The 15057-nt window shown below is 52.2% G+C and overlaps 1 protein-coding gene across 4 annotated transcripts in view; it reads left to right on the top strand.

The window, feature by feature from the left end:
- The window catches only part of NRG2 (neuregulin 2), a 257705-nt gene extending 243678 nt beyond the window's left edge, over nt 1–14027 (top strand). For all 4 annotated transcript variants that reach the window (XM_043465324.1, XM_043465322.1, XM_043465325.1 and 1 more), the window contains 5 exons: nt 3183–3285; nt 5778–5901; nt 6250–6377; nt 7198–7425; nt 12076–14027. In XM_043465324.1, coding sequence (XP_043321259.1) covers nt 3183–3285; nt 5778–5901; nt 6250–6377; nt 7198–7425; nt 12076–12835 — 1343 coding nt within the window. In that variant the 3' untranslated portion in view covers nt 12836–14027. The remainder of the gene's footprint in view (nt 1–3182; nt 3286–5777; nt 5902–6249; nt 6378–7197; nt 7426–12075) is intronic.
- Nucleotides 14028–15057: the final 1030 nt, after the last annotated feature.

Here is a 15057-nt window from a genome sequence, read left to right on the forward strand (position 1 = left end):
TCTGGCCCCTGGAAGATGCCCTGGGCAGGAAGGGACTCTGAGGTCCATCTTCCCAGCTCTCTGGCTTTGTGCTGGGAGCCTCCACCCCGGTCCACACATATAGCCTAAGAGAAGCAGGAGCTCAAGAGGGGTTGAGGCTTCGATGCAGTCAGAACTCAGATGTGTGCAGAGCTGGCAGTTATGAAAAAGCTGTTCTTATGGCAGGTTTGGGGAGGCCCTAGTTCCCCCAGCACCTAGCCACCGTCAGCTATTCTCAGAAGATGGAGCTGAAAGTCTATGTGTAAGAGTATGTCTGTCTGTCTATCTGCTGTGATGGGGTGGGGAGGAGAGGGGTCAAGTCTGTGGTGTCCATGTGATCCTGACAGGGGACATGGGTGAATCTGTAGGGGTGTGTGTCTGTGTTGTTATGGGGGGCTGACGTGTTTACACCTCGTTGGGTCTCTCAGTGCAGGGTGTGAGCACATGGAGAGGGGCAGTGGGTGCAGTCTTTGTTGTTAAGAGTTGAGCATGAGCAGTGGGTGTGGAGGCAAGTGTGAGCATCTATAATGTGACTGTCTGTAAAGGTGGTCTGTATATTCATTCAGTCACCAACTCAAAAACGTCTCCTGAGCCCCAGAGTTGGCCAGACCCTGGGGATCTAGCATGCAGAGTTGCTGCCAACAAGAACAAGCAAACAAGAAAGATATCAGATGGCAGTAAGCACTATACAGAAAATATCAGGTTAACCAAAAAGGTTGTTTGGATTTTTCCTTAAGATGTAATAGAAAAACCCAAAGGAACTTTTTGGCCAGCCTAATAAAAGGGAATGGGACAGCACCTAGCCAGGGTGGGGACTGACTCTAACTAAGTGATCAGAGAAAGTTTGTCCAGCGAGGTGATGTTTGGGCTAAAACTTGACAGAAAGTAGCCAGCCCTGCAAACAGTAGGTGGGGGTGGAGTGTTTATGGTGATGACATGGATAGGCCTGCCTTGTTCAGTGGGTGGAAGGACTGCCAGTGACTCTGGGACACAGCAGATATGGGGGAGAGGACCACAGATGGCATTGAAAGGAAGGGACCGGGTGACCCTGCGTCTTGTGGGCCATGGTAAGGCTTTAGGTTGTATTTGAATTGCAGAGGGACGCCAGTGTGGGTTTTTAAGCATCCTTAAAATGATCTGCTTTATGATCATTATGAGGAGTAAAGTGATCTGCTTTATGATTGGAAATCAATGTGGCTTCGGGGCAGAGAATAGACTGGGTAAGGGGACAGGATGTGGAGGAATAGAAGCAAAGAAACCAGTCAGACGGTGGACAGCTGTCCAGGGAGAGATGGCATCATCTTGGACAAAGCTGGAAGCCCCGGAAGAGGTAAGAAGTGGTCAGATCCGGGATCTACTTGGGAGGTAGAGCTGAGGGGACCTGCTGATGGATCAGGTACCAGAGTGGGTGGGAAGATCAGAAACGAATGATTCTGAGGCTTAGAGCCTGTATAGCAGGAAAAGTGGTGCTGCCACCATAGAGATGGGAAGGGCAGAGGGCAGGTTGGGGGGTGGGCAGAGGGAGTCAGTGCATCTGCTTGGCCATGGCCCTTGGCTATAGGAATCTGGAGCTAGGGGAGAAGTTGGTACAAGAGAGAGAAATGTGAGATTCAGCGGCATACAGATGGTATCTCCAGTCTGAGTCTGAGTGAGATGCTGGAGGGCAAGAGGACAGGTAGGGAGAGGAAGACGCCTGAGCGCTCCGGGTCTTTCTGCCCTGAGGCCCACATGGAAGAGCTGGGAGCAGCAGCTGAGACAGAGGAGCCAGTGCAGGAGGAAGAGATCCAGGGGAGGACTAGCCGGGGACGTGAGCCCAGCTGGGGGAGTGCTGAGAGGGAAGCGAATGCACCAGAGGCTTGGCAGCAGGGGGTTGTTGGTGACCGTGACCAGAGTGATGGAGACAGAGGCCTGACTGGAGGACTGAGTGGTGGCCGGGGAGGAGAACCACAGGCAGGACGAGGACCACAGAGCCCAGAGGTGGGGATCTTGGGTAAAGGGCTGTTTGTTTTACGACTTTGCATGACTGTGTGTCCGTGGGCCTGCTCACGTGCACGGTGGATGTGCGTGAGTGTATCCCTGTATCCCTGTGAAGGGTCTGTGTGTCAGCCAGGCATAGTCCTCCAGGTATGTGTGTCTGGGCGTCTGTACCCAGTCTGTGCTGCTGGGTGTAATTTTCCACAGGAGATGCTGCAAGCCTGGGGGCCTAGGGACATTGCCCAGGGTTCCACCAAGTTGTTGGATCTGGTCCCCACTTATCCCAGTCCTGCTCGAAGGGAGCAATGTGAAAGGACCAGCCAGCAGGTCCAAGTGGGAGTGAGGGTGACCATGTTGTATGCTACCCCCTTTATCCTTCTCTTCCTCCAGGCTTCCTCTGTTCTAGAAGGGTAGGGGCTGCCCCACCAAAAAATGGAGGTAGAGGGGATGGTTGAGTCTTTTGTAAGGTTCTGAGGCCCAGCCTAGCTCAGCTCCTTCAGAAGAGCAGAGGTCACTCCTGAGCACAGGGGTGTCCCAGGGAGCTGTGCTGTCACTTGTGGGCTCCCCACAGGCAGAGACGGGGGCCAGAGTGGGCCAGGGCCACAACTCTGACCAGGCTGTAGGGATAAACCAAAGCCTTTCTCCCCATGCCCGCCTCTGCAGGCCTGGCCCACTCTGTCCCTGATCCTGGCACCCTTCCTAAAGCTAGGCTCTGGACCTGATGTCTAGATCAAGAACAAGTCCAAGAACAAGCTTGTTCTCTAGCCCTGAACAAGCCACTTTCGACCTTCCTCAGGAAGCCAAAGTGGCCAGGTCTCTGCCCAGGGCCTACATGTTCACCACTGTGAAGACCAGTTTCCCCAGCCGATCAAGGCTCTTGGCAGCCACCAGGCCATAGTGGGTTGCCCTCCCCTATGACCTTGGGACCTTCACCTTCATCCCACCTCCTCCATCCCCCTGCATTTTCCACTCATCGGGTAGAGCACAGGGTTTGGGAAAGTGAACTCAGGGGTAGTCACTGGTGACCAGGTTCATGGGTGGGTGGAGTTCGGGAGAGCAGGAGGGAGGGAACTGGCTGGGGAGGGAAGAGATGGATGGGAGCCCGAGGTATGAGGGGTAGGGGAGGGTCTGCACCCCTGCCTCTGTGGGTCTGCCCCCTGCCTGCCCCCTCACACCCTCTACCCCTGCAGAAGCTGAGGAACTGTACCAGAAGAGGGTCCTGACCATCACTGGGATTTGCGTGGCTCTGCTGGTGGTGGGCATCGTCTGCGTGGTCGCCTACTGCAAGACCAAGTGAGTTGTCAGCACTCAGGCCAACAAGGGGCTGCTTCTGTGGGGACGGGCTCTCCTCTCCACTCCGCCATGCCTGGCCTGCCCCTTGCTCTTCCCCTCTGCCCCTTAGGGGCTTCTGCAGCTGGTGTGAGGCCAAAGGGCCAGGCCAAGAAGCAGGAGCAGAGGGTGGGAGAGACAGACCCCAGAGGACTGAACAAGAGTGGTCATAAGCACAGGCATTGGAAGAAGACAGACTTGGGTTCAAATCCAACTCTGCCATTTCCTGTAACCCTGTGGAAATTGATGAACCTCTCTGAGTCCTCATCTGTAAAATGGGCATGATTCTCGTATGTACCTCAGAGCATCCTGCAGGGAGCATCTGCCCTGTCAAATAGGCAGACACTGGGGCAGTGTGGGGGTGGGGAAGCACAGAGAGGAAGGCCCCTTCTCAGGGAAAAGAGCTCAAAGAGAGTTGCCTGGCCCCACCTAGGAGCAGTCCAGGCAAGACACCTTCCAACACAGAGAAGGAGGGGTTGGGGCACCCCTGAGTAGAGGAAAGGTGACGTCAGAACCTTGGAGCAAGGGGCAGAAATGGGGCTGGACAATTCAATTCTTGCTTTGCAGAACAAAGCAAGCTAAAAGACAAATGCCAGGGAGTATTGACTGTGTTCATGGAGTTTGAGCAGCCCAGGCTAGTTGGAGCAAAGGGCGGGGGTCAAGAAAACAAGGTGCATGAGTCTAAAAGAACAGCTGGAGCCTGCATGGCACCATAGGGCCTTGAATGTCAAGCTAGGGAGCCTGGGTTTATCCTACAGATGGCAGGAAGCCATTGCAGGTTGTAAAGTGATGTAGTACAGAAAGAGTATTGTCACATCTGTTCTTATCTAGAAAGCAGGAATCTGGGCATGACCACCATTTGGGGGGCTGAGCCCTGGGGTCTTGGTTACTGCTGCCCCTATGTATGAGATCAAAGGCTTGCCAACCTTGAGATTTAGGACTCAAGGAGCCCAGAGAGGAGACTGAGCCCACATAGGAAAACTGATGCCCAAAACTGGGCAGGGGGGTTGGGAAGCAAGCACCATGTTCTAACCTATACTACATTTACTCGTTTCAACAAACTTTAATTCAATGCCTGCTGAACAGACACTAGGCCCTGCAACCAGGCAAATGGCCAGGGCTCTAAGCAAGATGTTCGGGATTACGGGATATATTTCAGGGGTGCCTAACCTCAGCTGGAGGGCAGGAAGGATTTCCCTGAAAAAGGTGCATTTTAGCTGGGCCTCTGGGAGTTGGTGATGGACAGGGAGGCCTGGCATGCTGCGATTCATGGGGTTGCAAAGAGTCGGACACAACTGAGCAACTGAACTGAACTGAAGTTAGCTCAACTCAGAAGTTAGCAGGTGAAGGGGCATAGAATGTGCTGCAATTAAATGCAAAGGCCCAGAGGCCAGAGAGGCACAGTGTCGGATCAGAAACAAGCCCTCCAAGGATGCAATGAGTGGGGGTGTGGAGAGATAGTGCTAGGGAGAGGGACAGGATGCTGAAGACCCATGAAGGGTTTGTAGCAGAAGAGTGACATGATTAGTCTTGACGATTACAAAACAGATATACTGAGCTCTTAACGTGTGCCAAAGGAAAGAGGCCCCACAGGTCTTGTTTCCCTGACAACAACATCCTGTTTTATTTTTTTTCATAGCACTTCGCTGAAAGTACTTGTTTATTTATTTTTATTATTTTTTATTTTTAATTTATTTTTATTATTATTAGGAGAGGCAGATGATGTGTTTATCATCTGCCTCTCCTACTGGCCTGCAAGCTCCATGAGGACAGAAACTATATCTGTCTTCTCTGCTCCAAAACTGCATCTTTGCTTTGTTCAGTCACTAAATCACCTCTGACTCCTTGCAACCTGCTGGACTGCAGCCTGCCAGGCTCCTCTGTCCTGGGGATTTCCCAGGCAAGAACACTGGAGTGGAATGCCATTTCCTCCTCCAGGGGATCTTCCCGACCCAGGGATCAAACCCGCGTCTTCTGCATTGGCAGGCGAGTTCTGGCACATAGTAAAAACCCAATCAATACCAAATAAATGAATGAATGAGCAAGTGGGTCAGCACTGTGCTTGAATATCTTATCTACTCTTCATACTCAGTGGTCTTTGAAGTGGATAGATGATCAGTCCATTTTACAGATGAGGAAAGTGGAGCATGGAGAGTTTAAATAACTTGCCCAGAGTTACACAGCTAGAAAGTAGAGTTCTACTATCTCAGCAGAGCCAAAGCTCATTACCACTACACTCAGGTACTGCTGAATGCAGGCTGGTAGTGATGATGTAGGGGTTTATTGAAGGGGTCCTGGCTGAGGGCAGCCTGAGCCCAGGAAGAGCAGTAGCAGGAGATGCCATGGCAGTCCAGGGCACAGGTAGCCCAGTTCCCTGGAGTGACAGCTAGGGGAGTTCCTGCTTTGTGTGTGTCGTGGGGTATGGGGGTGCCAGGCTAATGCACCTTCTCCTGCAGGAAACAGCGGAAGCAGATGCATAACCACCTCCGACAGAACATGTGCCCTGCCCACCAGAACCGGAGCTTGGCCAACGGGCCCAGCCACCCCCGACTGGACCCTGAGGAGATCCAGATGGCAGACGTGAGTGGTGATCCCTGGCCCCACTCTGACCCCTCGCAGTAGAACCCGCCTTCTCATGCCCCCTGCAAGAATGGGTCAGGGAGGCAGCAGCCCATCCTGGGCTCAACCTTGCCTGCTAGCCTGGCCTCGCCTCCCCAGGATGACTTAGCCTTGCTTGGCCCACTTCCTCAAGGGAGGTCAGGGGCTGGACTTCCAGGAGCCACTGCTGCCCTAACACCGAGTCACATATCCAGTGGACCATCCCCCCCACCACCTGAAGCTTACCGTCTCATTTCCCCAAGCCCACCAGGAAGGAGGGCCAACTTGGTCATCTGTCACTAACTGCCCCCCTCAAACTCTCTGTTGCAGTATATCTCCAAGAATGTGCCCGCCACAGACCATGTCATCCGGAGGGAAACAGAGACCACCTTCTCTGGGAGCCACTCCTGTTCTCCTTCTCACCACTGCTCCACAGCCACGCCCACCTCCAGCCACAGGTGGGCACCACCACAGAGCCTTGCAGACTCCTGTATGCACACCCACAGGGCGTGCACACACACATCATACACCTGCCTGGGGACACACACAAAACCCCAGCCAGGCTGGGCTCTGTATTAAGGGTCCTAGTGAGCCAGAGGATAGAGGTAGGGGGATTCAAGCCAGAACCCACCACCAAATGTCCATCCAGGTCAATAAACGGGATTCCCTTTTCTAGTCTAAACCAGCCCCAGAGGAGCAACAGCATCACTGTGCTCCCATCTAACATTTAGTTCTGTTTGGACGTCATCAGCACCACTTCATCTGGCAAAAAGTGCCTGGTCCCTCAAGTACCCACAGCTATTCAGTGTCCTCTCCTGGGGTTTCCACGTGAACCTAATCCACCTGAGCGTCCTCTCCAAAGGTAGAGAGGCCTGTCTACACAAGCACAAAGTCATACAGCTCTAAAAAGAACCCTTTCTTCCCTGGGGAGCGGGGCCCCTGTATATTGGCCACTGGGGCTGGGTGCTTGCGGCAGGTGTCCCGGGACCACAGTAGTGGAAGGGGTCACAGCCGAGGAGACCAAGGGGAGGTTGTTGCAGGGAGGAAAGGAAAGGGCTGTGTGCACTGCAGCCCACATCCACAGGCCTTCAGCTCTCCTCCTCCTCAGATTGGGCTTTAGCACTTACGATACTACACATCAGCTCAGAGTGGAGGACAGTGAGCTGAGGGAGACTGAGAGGAGTGAAGAACCAGGGCAGGGGTGGGCCTGGGACCACACGTGCTGGGCTGCCCTACCCCCTCCTGTCCCCTCATGTCACTCCCACCTGGCTTCTCCAGGCATGAGAGCCACACATGGAGCCTGGACCGTTCTGAGAGCCTGACCTCTGACTCCCAGTCGGGCATCGTGCTGTCATCAGTGGGTACCAGCAAGTGCAACAGCCCAGCGTGTGTGGAGGCCCGGGCACGGCGGGCAGCGGCCTACAGCCTGGAGGAGCGGCGCAGGGCTGCCGTGCCACCTTACCACGACTCCATAGACTCCCTGCGTGACTCCCCACACAGTGAGAGGTCAGTCCCCGTGACCTGCGCCCACCTCAACCGGAGAGATGGCACCACTGACCTGGGGCCGATCCTGTGGTCACCTCAGAAACACTCCAAAGAGCCTCATCCCCCTTTTTCAGATGGGCAAGCAAGGTCCCTGAAAAGTTCAATGTTCTGCTCAGGGTCATTAACATGTTAATGACAGGCTGGGACTCCAGCCAGTAGACCCTAGTGTGTTATGACTATTTAATTTAATTGTCCTACTAGGACACTTTTCAGAGTGGAAGAGAATGTTATTAATAATCGCACTGGAACATCAGGAACAAACAGGGGCTGTCCTGGACAAACCAGAACATATGGTTGCCCTATGCTGGTGTCACCTAGAGGCCCCATGTCCTAGGAGAAACAGACACCAAGATCAAACAGATGAGAGAGTGGGAGGAGAGACTGTCTGTGAGGAAACTGATCAGTGCAGGATGGGAATGAGCCAAGAATGCCTGAGGCCCTGGAAGCATCAGCGTCTAGGCCCCCATGGATCAAGATGCCATTGGGTTCCCAAGCAATGAATGCAGTGAGAACCAGGAAATCCCCGTCTTCCCTGACTCACAGGCAGGAGTCACAGGGGCCAGGCTGCATCTTGCTCAGCCCTCAGATGGCCTCTTGGCAAGTAGGATCTCTGGGAGGAGAGCAGAAAAAGGGGCATGGTACTAGGAACTCTTCAGATGGTAAAGAATCTGCCTGCAATGCAGACGTCCTGGGTCTGATCCCTGGGTAGGAGAGATCCCCTGGAGAAGGGAATGGCTACCTGCTCTAGTATTCTTACCTGGAGAATTCCATGGACAGAGAAACCTGGAGGGCTACAGTCCATGGGGTCGCAAAGAGTTGGACACAACTGAGTGACTAACACTTCCATTTTCACAAGGAACTCCAGGCTAGGGTGGAGAAGGCTCAACTCAGCCTATTCCATGCCAGCCACAGGCACAAACCACTAAAACTCCCAGCTGCCCATGAAAAGAGCTAAACACAGAACACCCCACTAGGTTAGAGAAAGCCAGTCTGACCACAGGCTCTGGGAAGTAACTAGGTTTCTCTAATACTAACCTTTCTAAGCCCAGTTCCACCACCTGTGTGACTTGGGGCAGGTTGATCACCTCTGTGCTTTGGTTTCCTCACCTGTAGAACAGTGAACATTAAACCTGTCTCATGGCTCTTAGGAAGGCTACCTAAGATCAAGCTCAAAGCTCTTTGTCTCATACCTGACATGGAGCTTGTGCTCACTAGGTGGAGCTGTGGTTATCAACAGTAACAAGAGCAATAGGACTCCTTGATGGGTGGAGGTAGAAAGGTGGGCAGGGACTTCTGGGCGAGGGGAACACCCTGAGCCCTTCCAGTAGAGGCAGTGAGGACAGAGCTGGTGAGTGAGGTACCTCGAGGTGTGGGGAGAGGGGAGCTGGGCATAAGCAGGCAGGCTGGGGCTAGATAGACAACCAGTGGCCCTGGGTGGGTAAGCATGAAGGGCCTCCTAAAGCAGAGATGTGTTCTGGGAAGTGCATAGGCTGAAGGAAAGATCCTGGGGTGGGAGCATGACAAAAGTGAACATCCAGTCCCAGGATGGAGTAGAGCAGGGTGGAGGGTTTGATCCGGGAGAAAGGGAATGGGTAAGACTTGATGGATGTACATGTGGAAAATGTGGGAGAGGGAGGACAGGGGAGTCAGATGATTCAGAAAGACAGTATAAGGACTTGAGGAAGCAGTTAGGTGCCCAGCTCTACTGTTAGAAAGAGAGGCAAGGAGGTGAGGTAGACAATGGCTGGGCAAGAGGCTGGTTTACCCAGAAAGGGAAATGTGGAGAAAGAAAAGGGACTGGTGCCTGGGACTCAGACTGGGAGATATTTGGAAGGGCAAACTTTTGAAGGAACTGGTGCTCTTTAGCTCCAAGCAGAAATGCTTCAGTGTGGTCTTTGTAACTGTGCTCTGCGCTGAGCTCCTACTTGAGGTGGGAACAGTCACTTTCCTGAGGCAGATTTTAGCTTCACCTTAAAAAGGAATATTTCCCCACTGTAGCCATCAGCCAAGGGATGAACTGTCCATGAGGGAAGGGGAGTCCAAGTCACAGGGATGACTGAATGCAGGGACTAGCCTGAGTAATCGGGCAGTATGAGTCCTGGTTTCTGCCTGTTGTTGTTCAGTCGCTCAATTGTGTCCAACTCTTTGCAACCCTATGAACTTCAGCACACCAGCCTTCCCGGTCCTTCACTATCTCCCAAAGTTTCCTCAAACTCATGTCTATTGAGTCGATGATGCCATCCAACCAACTCACCTTCTGTCTCCCCCTTCTCTTCCTGCCCTCAGTCTTTCCTAGCATCAGGGTCTTTTTCAGTGAGTCTGTTCTTCGAATCAGATGGCTGAAGTAAACTGGAGCTTCAGCATCAGTCCTTCCAATGAATATTCAGGATTGATATTTATGATTGACTGGTTTGATCTCCTTGCTGTCCAAGGGACTCTCAAGAGTCTTCTCCAGCACCACAGTTTGAAAGCATCAATTCTTTGGTGCTCAGCCTTCTTTATGGTCCAACTGTCACATCCATACATGACTACTGGAAAAATCATAGCTTTGACTAGACAGACCTTTGTTAGCAAAATGATGTCCCTGCTTTTTAATTCTCTGTCTAGGTTTGTCATAGCTTTTCTCCCAAGGAGCAAGCATTTTTTATTTTTCATGGCTGCAGTCACTGTCCATGGTGATTTTGGAACCTAAGAAAATAAAGTCTGTCACTGTTCCCATTGTTTCCCCATCTATTTGCCATGAAGTGATGGGACCGGATCGCATGATCTTAGTTTTTTAAATGTTGACTTTTAAGCCAGCTTTTTCACTCTCCTCTTTCACTCTCATCAAGAGATTCTTTAGTTCCTCTTCACTTTCTGCCATTAGGATAGTATCATCTGCATATCTGAAGTTACTGATATTTCTCCCAGCAATCTTGATTCCAGCTTGTGATTCATCCAGCCCAGCATTTTGCATGATGTACTCTACATATAAGTTGAATAAACAGGGTGACAATATACAGCCGTGATGTACTCCTTTCCCAATTTGGAACCAGTCCATTGTTCCATGTCTGGTTCTGTTGCTTCTTGTGCTGCATACAGGTTTCTCAGGAGGCAGGTAAGATGGTCTGGTATTCCCGTCTCTTGAAGAATTTTCCACAGTTTGTTGCCATACACAGTCAAAGGCTTTAGCAGAGTCAATAAAACAGGACTAGAGTTTTTCTGGAATTCTCTTGCTTTTTCTGTGATCCAACAAATGTTGGCAATTTGATTTCTGGTTCCTCTGCCTTTTCTAAATCCAGCTTGCATATCTGGAAGTTCTCGGTTCACCTATTGTTGGAGCCTAGCTTGAAGAATTTTGAGCATTACCTTGCTAGCATGTGAAATGAGCACAACTGTGCAGTAGTGTGAACATTCTTTGGCTTTTGCCCTTCTTTGAGATTAGAATGAAAACTGATCTTTTCCAGTCCTGTGGCCACTGCTGAGTTTTCCAAATTTGCTGGCATAATGAGTGCAGCACTTTAACAGCATCATCTTTTAGGATTTGAAATAGCTCAGCTGGAATTCCATCACCTCTGCTAGCTTTGTTCATAGTAATGCTTCCTGAGGCCCACTTGACTTCACATTCCAGGATGTCTGGCTGAGTGATGGTGAGTGATCACACCATCATGGTTATCCAGGTCACTGAGACCTTTTTTATACAGTTCTTCTGTGTATTCTTGCCACCTCTTCTTAATCTCTTCTACTTCTGTTAAGTCCTTACCATTTCTGTTCTTCATTGTGCCCATCTTTGCATGAAATTGCTCCCTTGATACCTCTAATTTTCTTGAAGAGATCTCTAGTCTTTCCCATTCTGTTATTTTCCTGTTTCTTTGCATTGTTCACGTAAGGAGGCTTTCTTATATCTCCTTGCTATTCTTTGGAACTCTGCCTTCAGCTACTGTATCTTTCCCTTTCTTGTTTCCTTTTCACTTCTCTTCTCAGCTATTTGTAAGGCCTCCTCAGACAACCAGTTTGCCTTCTTGCATTTCTTTTTCTTGGGGATGGTTATAGTCACCACTTCTTGTACAGTGTTACGAACCTCTGTCCATAGTTCTTTGGCACTCTATCAGATCTAATCCCTTGAATCTGTTACTTTCACTGTATAATCATAAGGGATTTGATTTAGGTCATACCTGAATGGCCTGGGTTCACATCCCAGCTTGACCACTTCCTGGCTGTGTGAACCTTGAGTAAGTCACTTAAATGTTTTTGAGTCTCAGTTACCTAAGGAGTACTATGGCATTAACAGAAGCCTCTTACGAGATTTACTGTATTAGATGACCTGGCACATATAAAATGCCCCAGCCTAAGCCTGATCCAAAGTAACCATTCAGGAACACTGGTGTCTGTGAACATCCCCACAACCAAGGACCACTGATTCCATATGTGTATGGAATCACCCAACAATGCTATGGAATGACCACTGTGTTTATTCCTGATTCACAGATAAGTAAACCAAGGATCAGAGAAACTAAGGAAATTGCTTAGGGTCACTGAGGAATACCAGCATAGCTCCTGCGGGAGGGATGCTTTGCGTCAGGGCTGCCCCATCCCCTGGCCACCAGCCCATGTCTCTGCCTCTCCCCACAGGTACGTGTCTGCCCTGACCACGCCCGCGCGCCTGTCTCCCGTGGACTTCCATTACTCGCTGGCCACGCAGGTGCCGACTTTTGAGATCACGTCCCCCAACTCGGCTCACGCCGTGTCGCTGCCTCCCGCCGCGCCCATCAATTATCGCCTGGCGGAGCAACAGCCGCTCCTGCGGCAACCGGCGCCCCCCGGCCCAGGACCGGGGCCTGGGCCCAGCGCGGACATGCAGCGCAGCTACGACAGCTACTACTACCCCGCAGCGGGGCCGGGGCCGCGGCGAGGGGCTTGCGCACTGGGCGGCAGCCTGGGAAGCCTGCCCGCCAGCCCCTTCCGCATCCCGGAGGACGACGAGTACGAGACCACGCAGGAGTGCGCGCCCCCGCCGCCGTCGCGGCCGCGCGCCCGCGGCGCGTCCCGAAGGACGTCGGCGGGGCCTCGGCGCTGGCGCCGCTCGCGCCTCAACGGGCTGGCGGCACAACGCGCACGCGCAGCGCGGGACTCGCTGTCGCTGAGCAGCGGCTCGGGAGGCGGCTCGGCCTCGGGCTCGGACGACGACGCGGACGGGGCGCTGGCTGCCGAGAGCACGCCTTTCCTCGGCCTGCGCGCGGCGCAGGACGCGCTGCGCTCGGACTCGCCGCCCCTGTGCCCGGCGGCCGACAGCAGGACTTACTACTCCCTGGACAGCCACAGCACGCGGGCCAGCAGCAGACACAGCCGCGGGCCGCCCCCACGGGGCAAGCAGGACTCGGGGCCCCTCTAGGGCCCCCGCCGCCCCCTCCGCCTCGCCCGCCCCACTGTCTTTAAGGAGAACAGAGACCGCCGACTGGAGAGAGAAAGGAGGAAAAAGAAATAAAAATATTTTTATTTTCTATAAAAGGAAAAAGGTATAACAAAATGTTTTATTTTCATTTTAGCAAAAATTGTCTTATAATACTAGCTAACGGCAAAGACGTTTTTATAGGGAAACTATTTATATGTAACATCCTGATTTACAGCTTCGGAAAAAAAAAAAAGAAACAACAACAAAAAAAAGAGAGATGGGCCAATTTTTTGACTCTTTAATAGAAACCTATATTGTGGTGCCTTTTGCTGTACGCTAATATGGAGCTCCTGGAGAGAAGTGTGGGTTGCAGGGTTGGGGGAATGTAGGATCCCAAGCTGGCTGGGGGCAGAGGTGGGGGGCGGTGAAAAGGAAGCAGAGAAGAGAGGCCACGTGTTTGGGTTCGGGTGGGGGCGAGGGTAGGGGGGTCCCAAGGAAGAAAGTGAGGTCTGGAGTAGCTTTTGCTCCCTCGTAAGATCTGGAGTTCTGGTCCCCCTTAGCTGTGGGTGGGGATCCTAGGCTTGGAACTAGAGTTGGGGTCAGGTAAAGTCCAGGGGGAGACTAAGGCCCAGCGACAGCAACCAGAATGGGGAGGGGGCCTCCCCGCTCCTCACAGCTGCTAAGGAGGGGGGCTCTGAGAAACAGGTCTTCCCAACAGCCTCTGCCGGGGAGGGGGCAGCTCTGCCTGGGCCCCAGTGTTCGCGGCTCCTCCTCCCCTGTGGCCTCCAGGACGCCCCTCCGTCCTCTGCAGCACCTTCGTTTACAGGTCGTCTTTTCTATTTTACGCCTGCATGTCCTTTGCATTTCAGATTCTTTAGATTGGATGCATGGTCACACTGGGACCGAGAAGAGCCACTCAACAGTGTATTTGATTCCCCTTTTAGCAATAAAGTAACACCATTTCCTTCTCACAGCTGGACTCCCATCCCCCAGCCCACCTATGACTTCCACTTCCTCTCCAGCCCTGACCTCCCCACCCCATAAAACTGGGTCCACTGCTAATTTGTCAAAAAGGTAATTGTTTAAAAAAAAAATCCTAAACAAATGGGAACCCTGCCCCTTGAAATGTCCAAACACCTGACTGTTGACACTTGAACATTTTTATATTATAAATAAAATCAGAAATAACTCATGTTTGACTGTGTGTGCCTAGCCCCTAGGTGAGGAGGGAAGACAGAGGATGAAGACCTGTGATAGAGATGGATGGATTTTGGTGTGGAGGTTGGAGAGAGCCAGAGCAGTTCCTGGGAGGAAGTGTGTTAGTCACTCAGTGGTGTCTCACTCTTTTCGACCCCATGGACTGTAGCCGGCCAGACTCCTCTGTCCATGGGATTCTCCAGGCAAGAATACTGGAGTGGGTAGCCATTCTCTTCTCCAGGGGATCTTCCAGACCCAGGGATTGAACCCTGGCTTCCAGCATTGCAGGCAGATTCTTTAACATCTGAACCAGCAGTTGGGGGGAAAGAGACCCTCCCTTCAATCTCACTGGCTCCAACTCCCAGAATGGGATCCAACCCTCCTCCCTTTTCTGAGAACATTCACCAGGTGTCCCCCAACACCTCTCCCCTACCACCCCATGGCTGCTGGGGAACCTGGCTAAGGGGCTGATGGAGATTACTCTGCTTTGAGCTCAGCCTTAGAACGCTGGCCCAGTTCCTGCCCTGGAGCTCCAGGGGGCAGAATGAGGCAAGAGTTTCCAGGCCTAGGTGGGTGAGAAGGGAAGGGTTGTAAGGTTGGCACTGGAAGAGCTGAGGCAAGATGACCCTTGGGGCCTCAGGCATGTCACAGGCAAAGTCTGGACATGAAAATGGCATAATGGGTACCCTCAGCTGCCAGGAGGTGCTGGGGTTTTTTATATCCCCTCAAAGCCAGGGCTTGTCTAAACTTGCAGTCTCTGATGGAGAGTACATGATCTCAGGCATAGAGAAGGCAGATGGAGGTCCAGGGTGAGCCTTTTCTCCCTCATTGATTAATGTTACTACGTCAGTACCCAGCACTAGGAACCATTAGATTCCAACCAGACACAAAGGAGTCCGCTATCCAAAGAGTTCAGGTGGTTGCTGTGTGAGGGTGCACACAATGAGCCCAGAACTTGTGTTCAGAGACCTACCGATAGGAAGGATGGAGAGGCCTAGGGTTGAAACGGCTTGGGTATCAACAGG

This window comes from Cervus canadensis, chromosome 4 (assembly GCF_019320065.1).
Source record: "Cervus canadensis isolate Bull #8, Minnesota chromosome 4, ASM1932006v1, whole genome shotgun sequence".
In the NCBI taxonomy this organism is placed as follows: domain Eukaryota; kingdom Metazoa; phylum Chordata; class Mammalia; order Artiodactyla; family Cervidae; genus Cervus; species Cervus canadensis.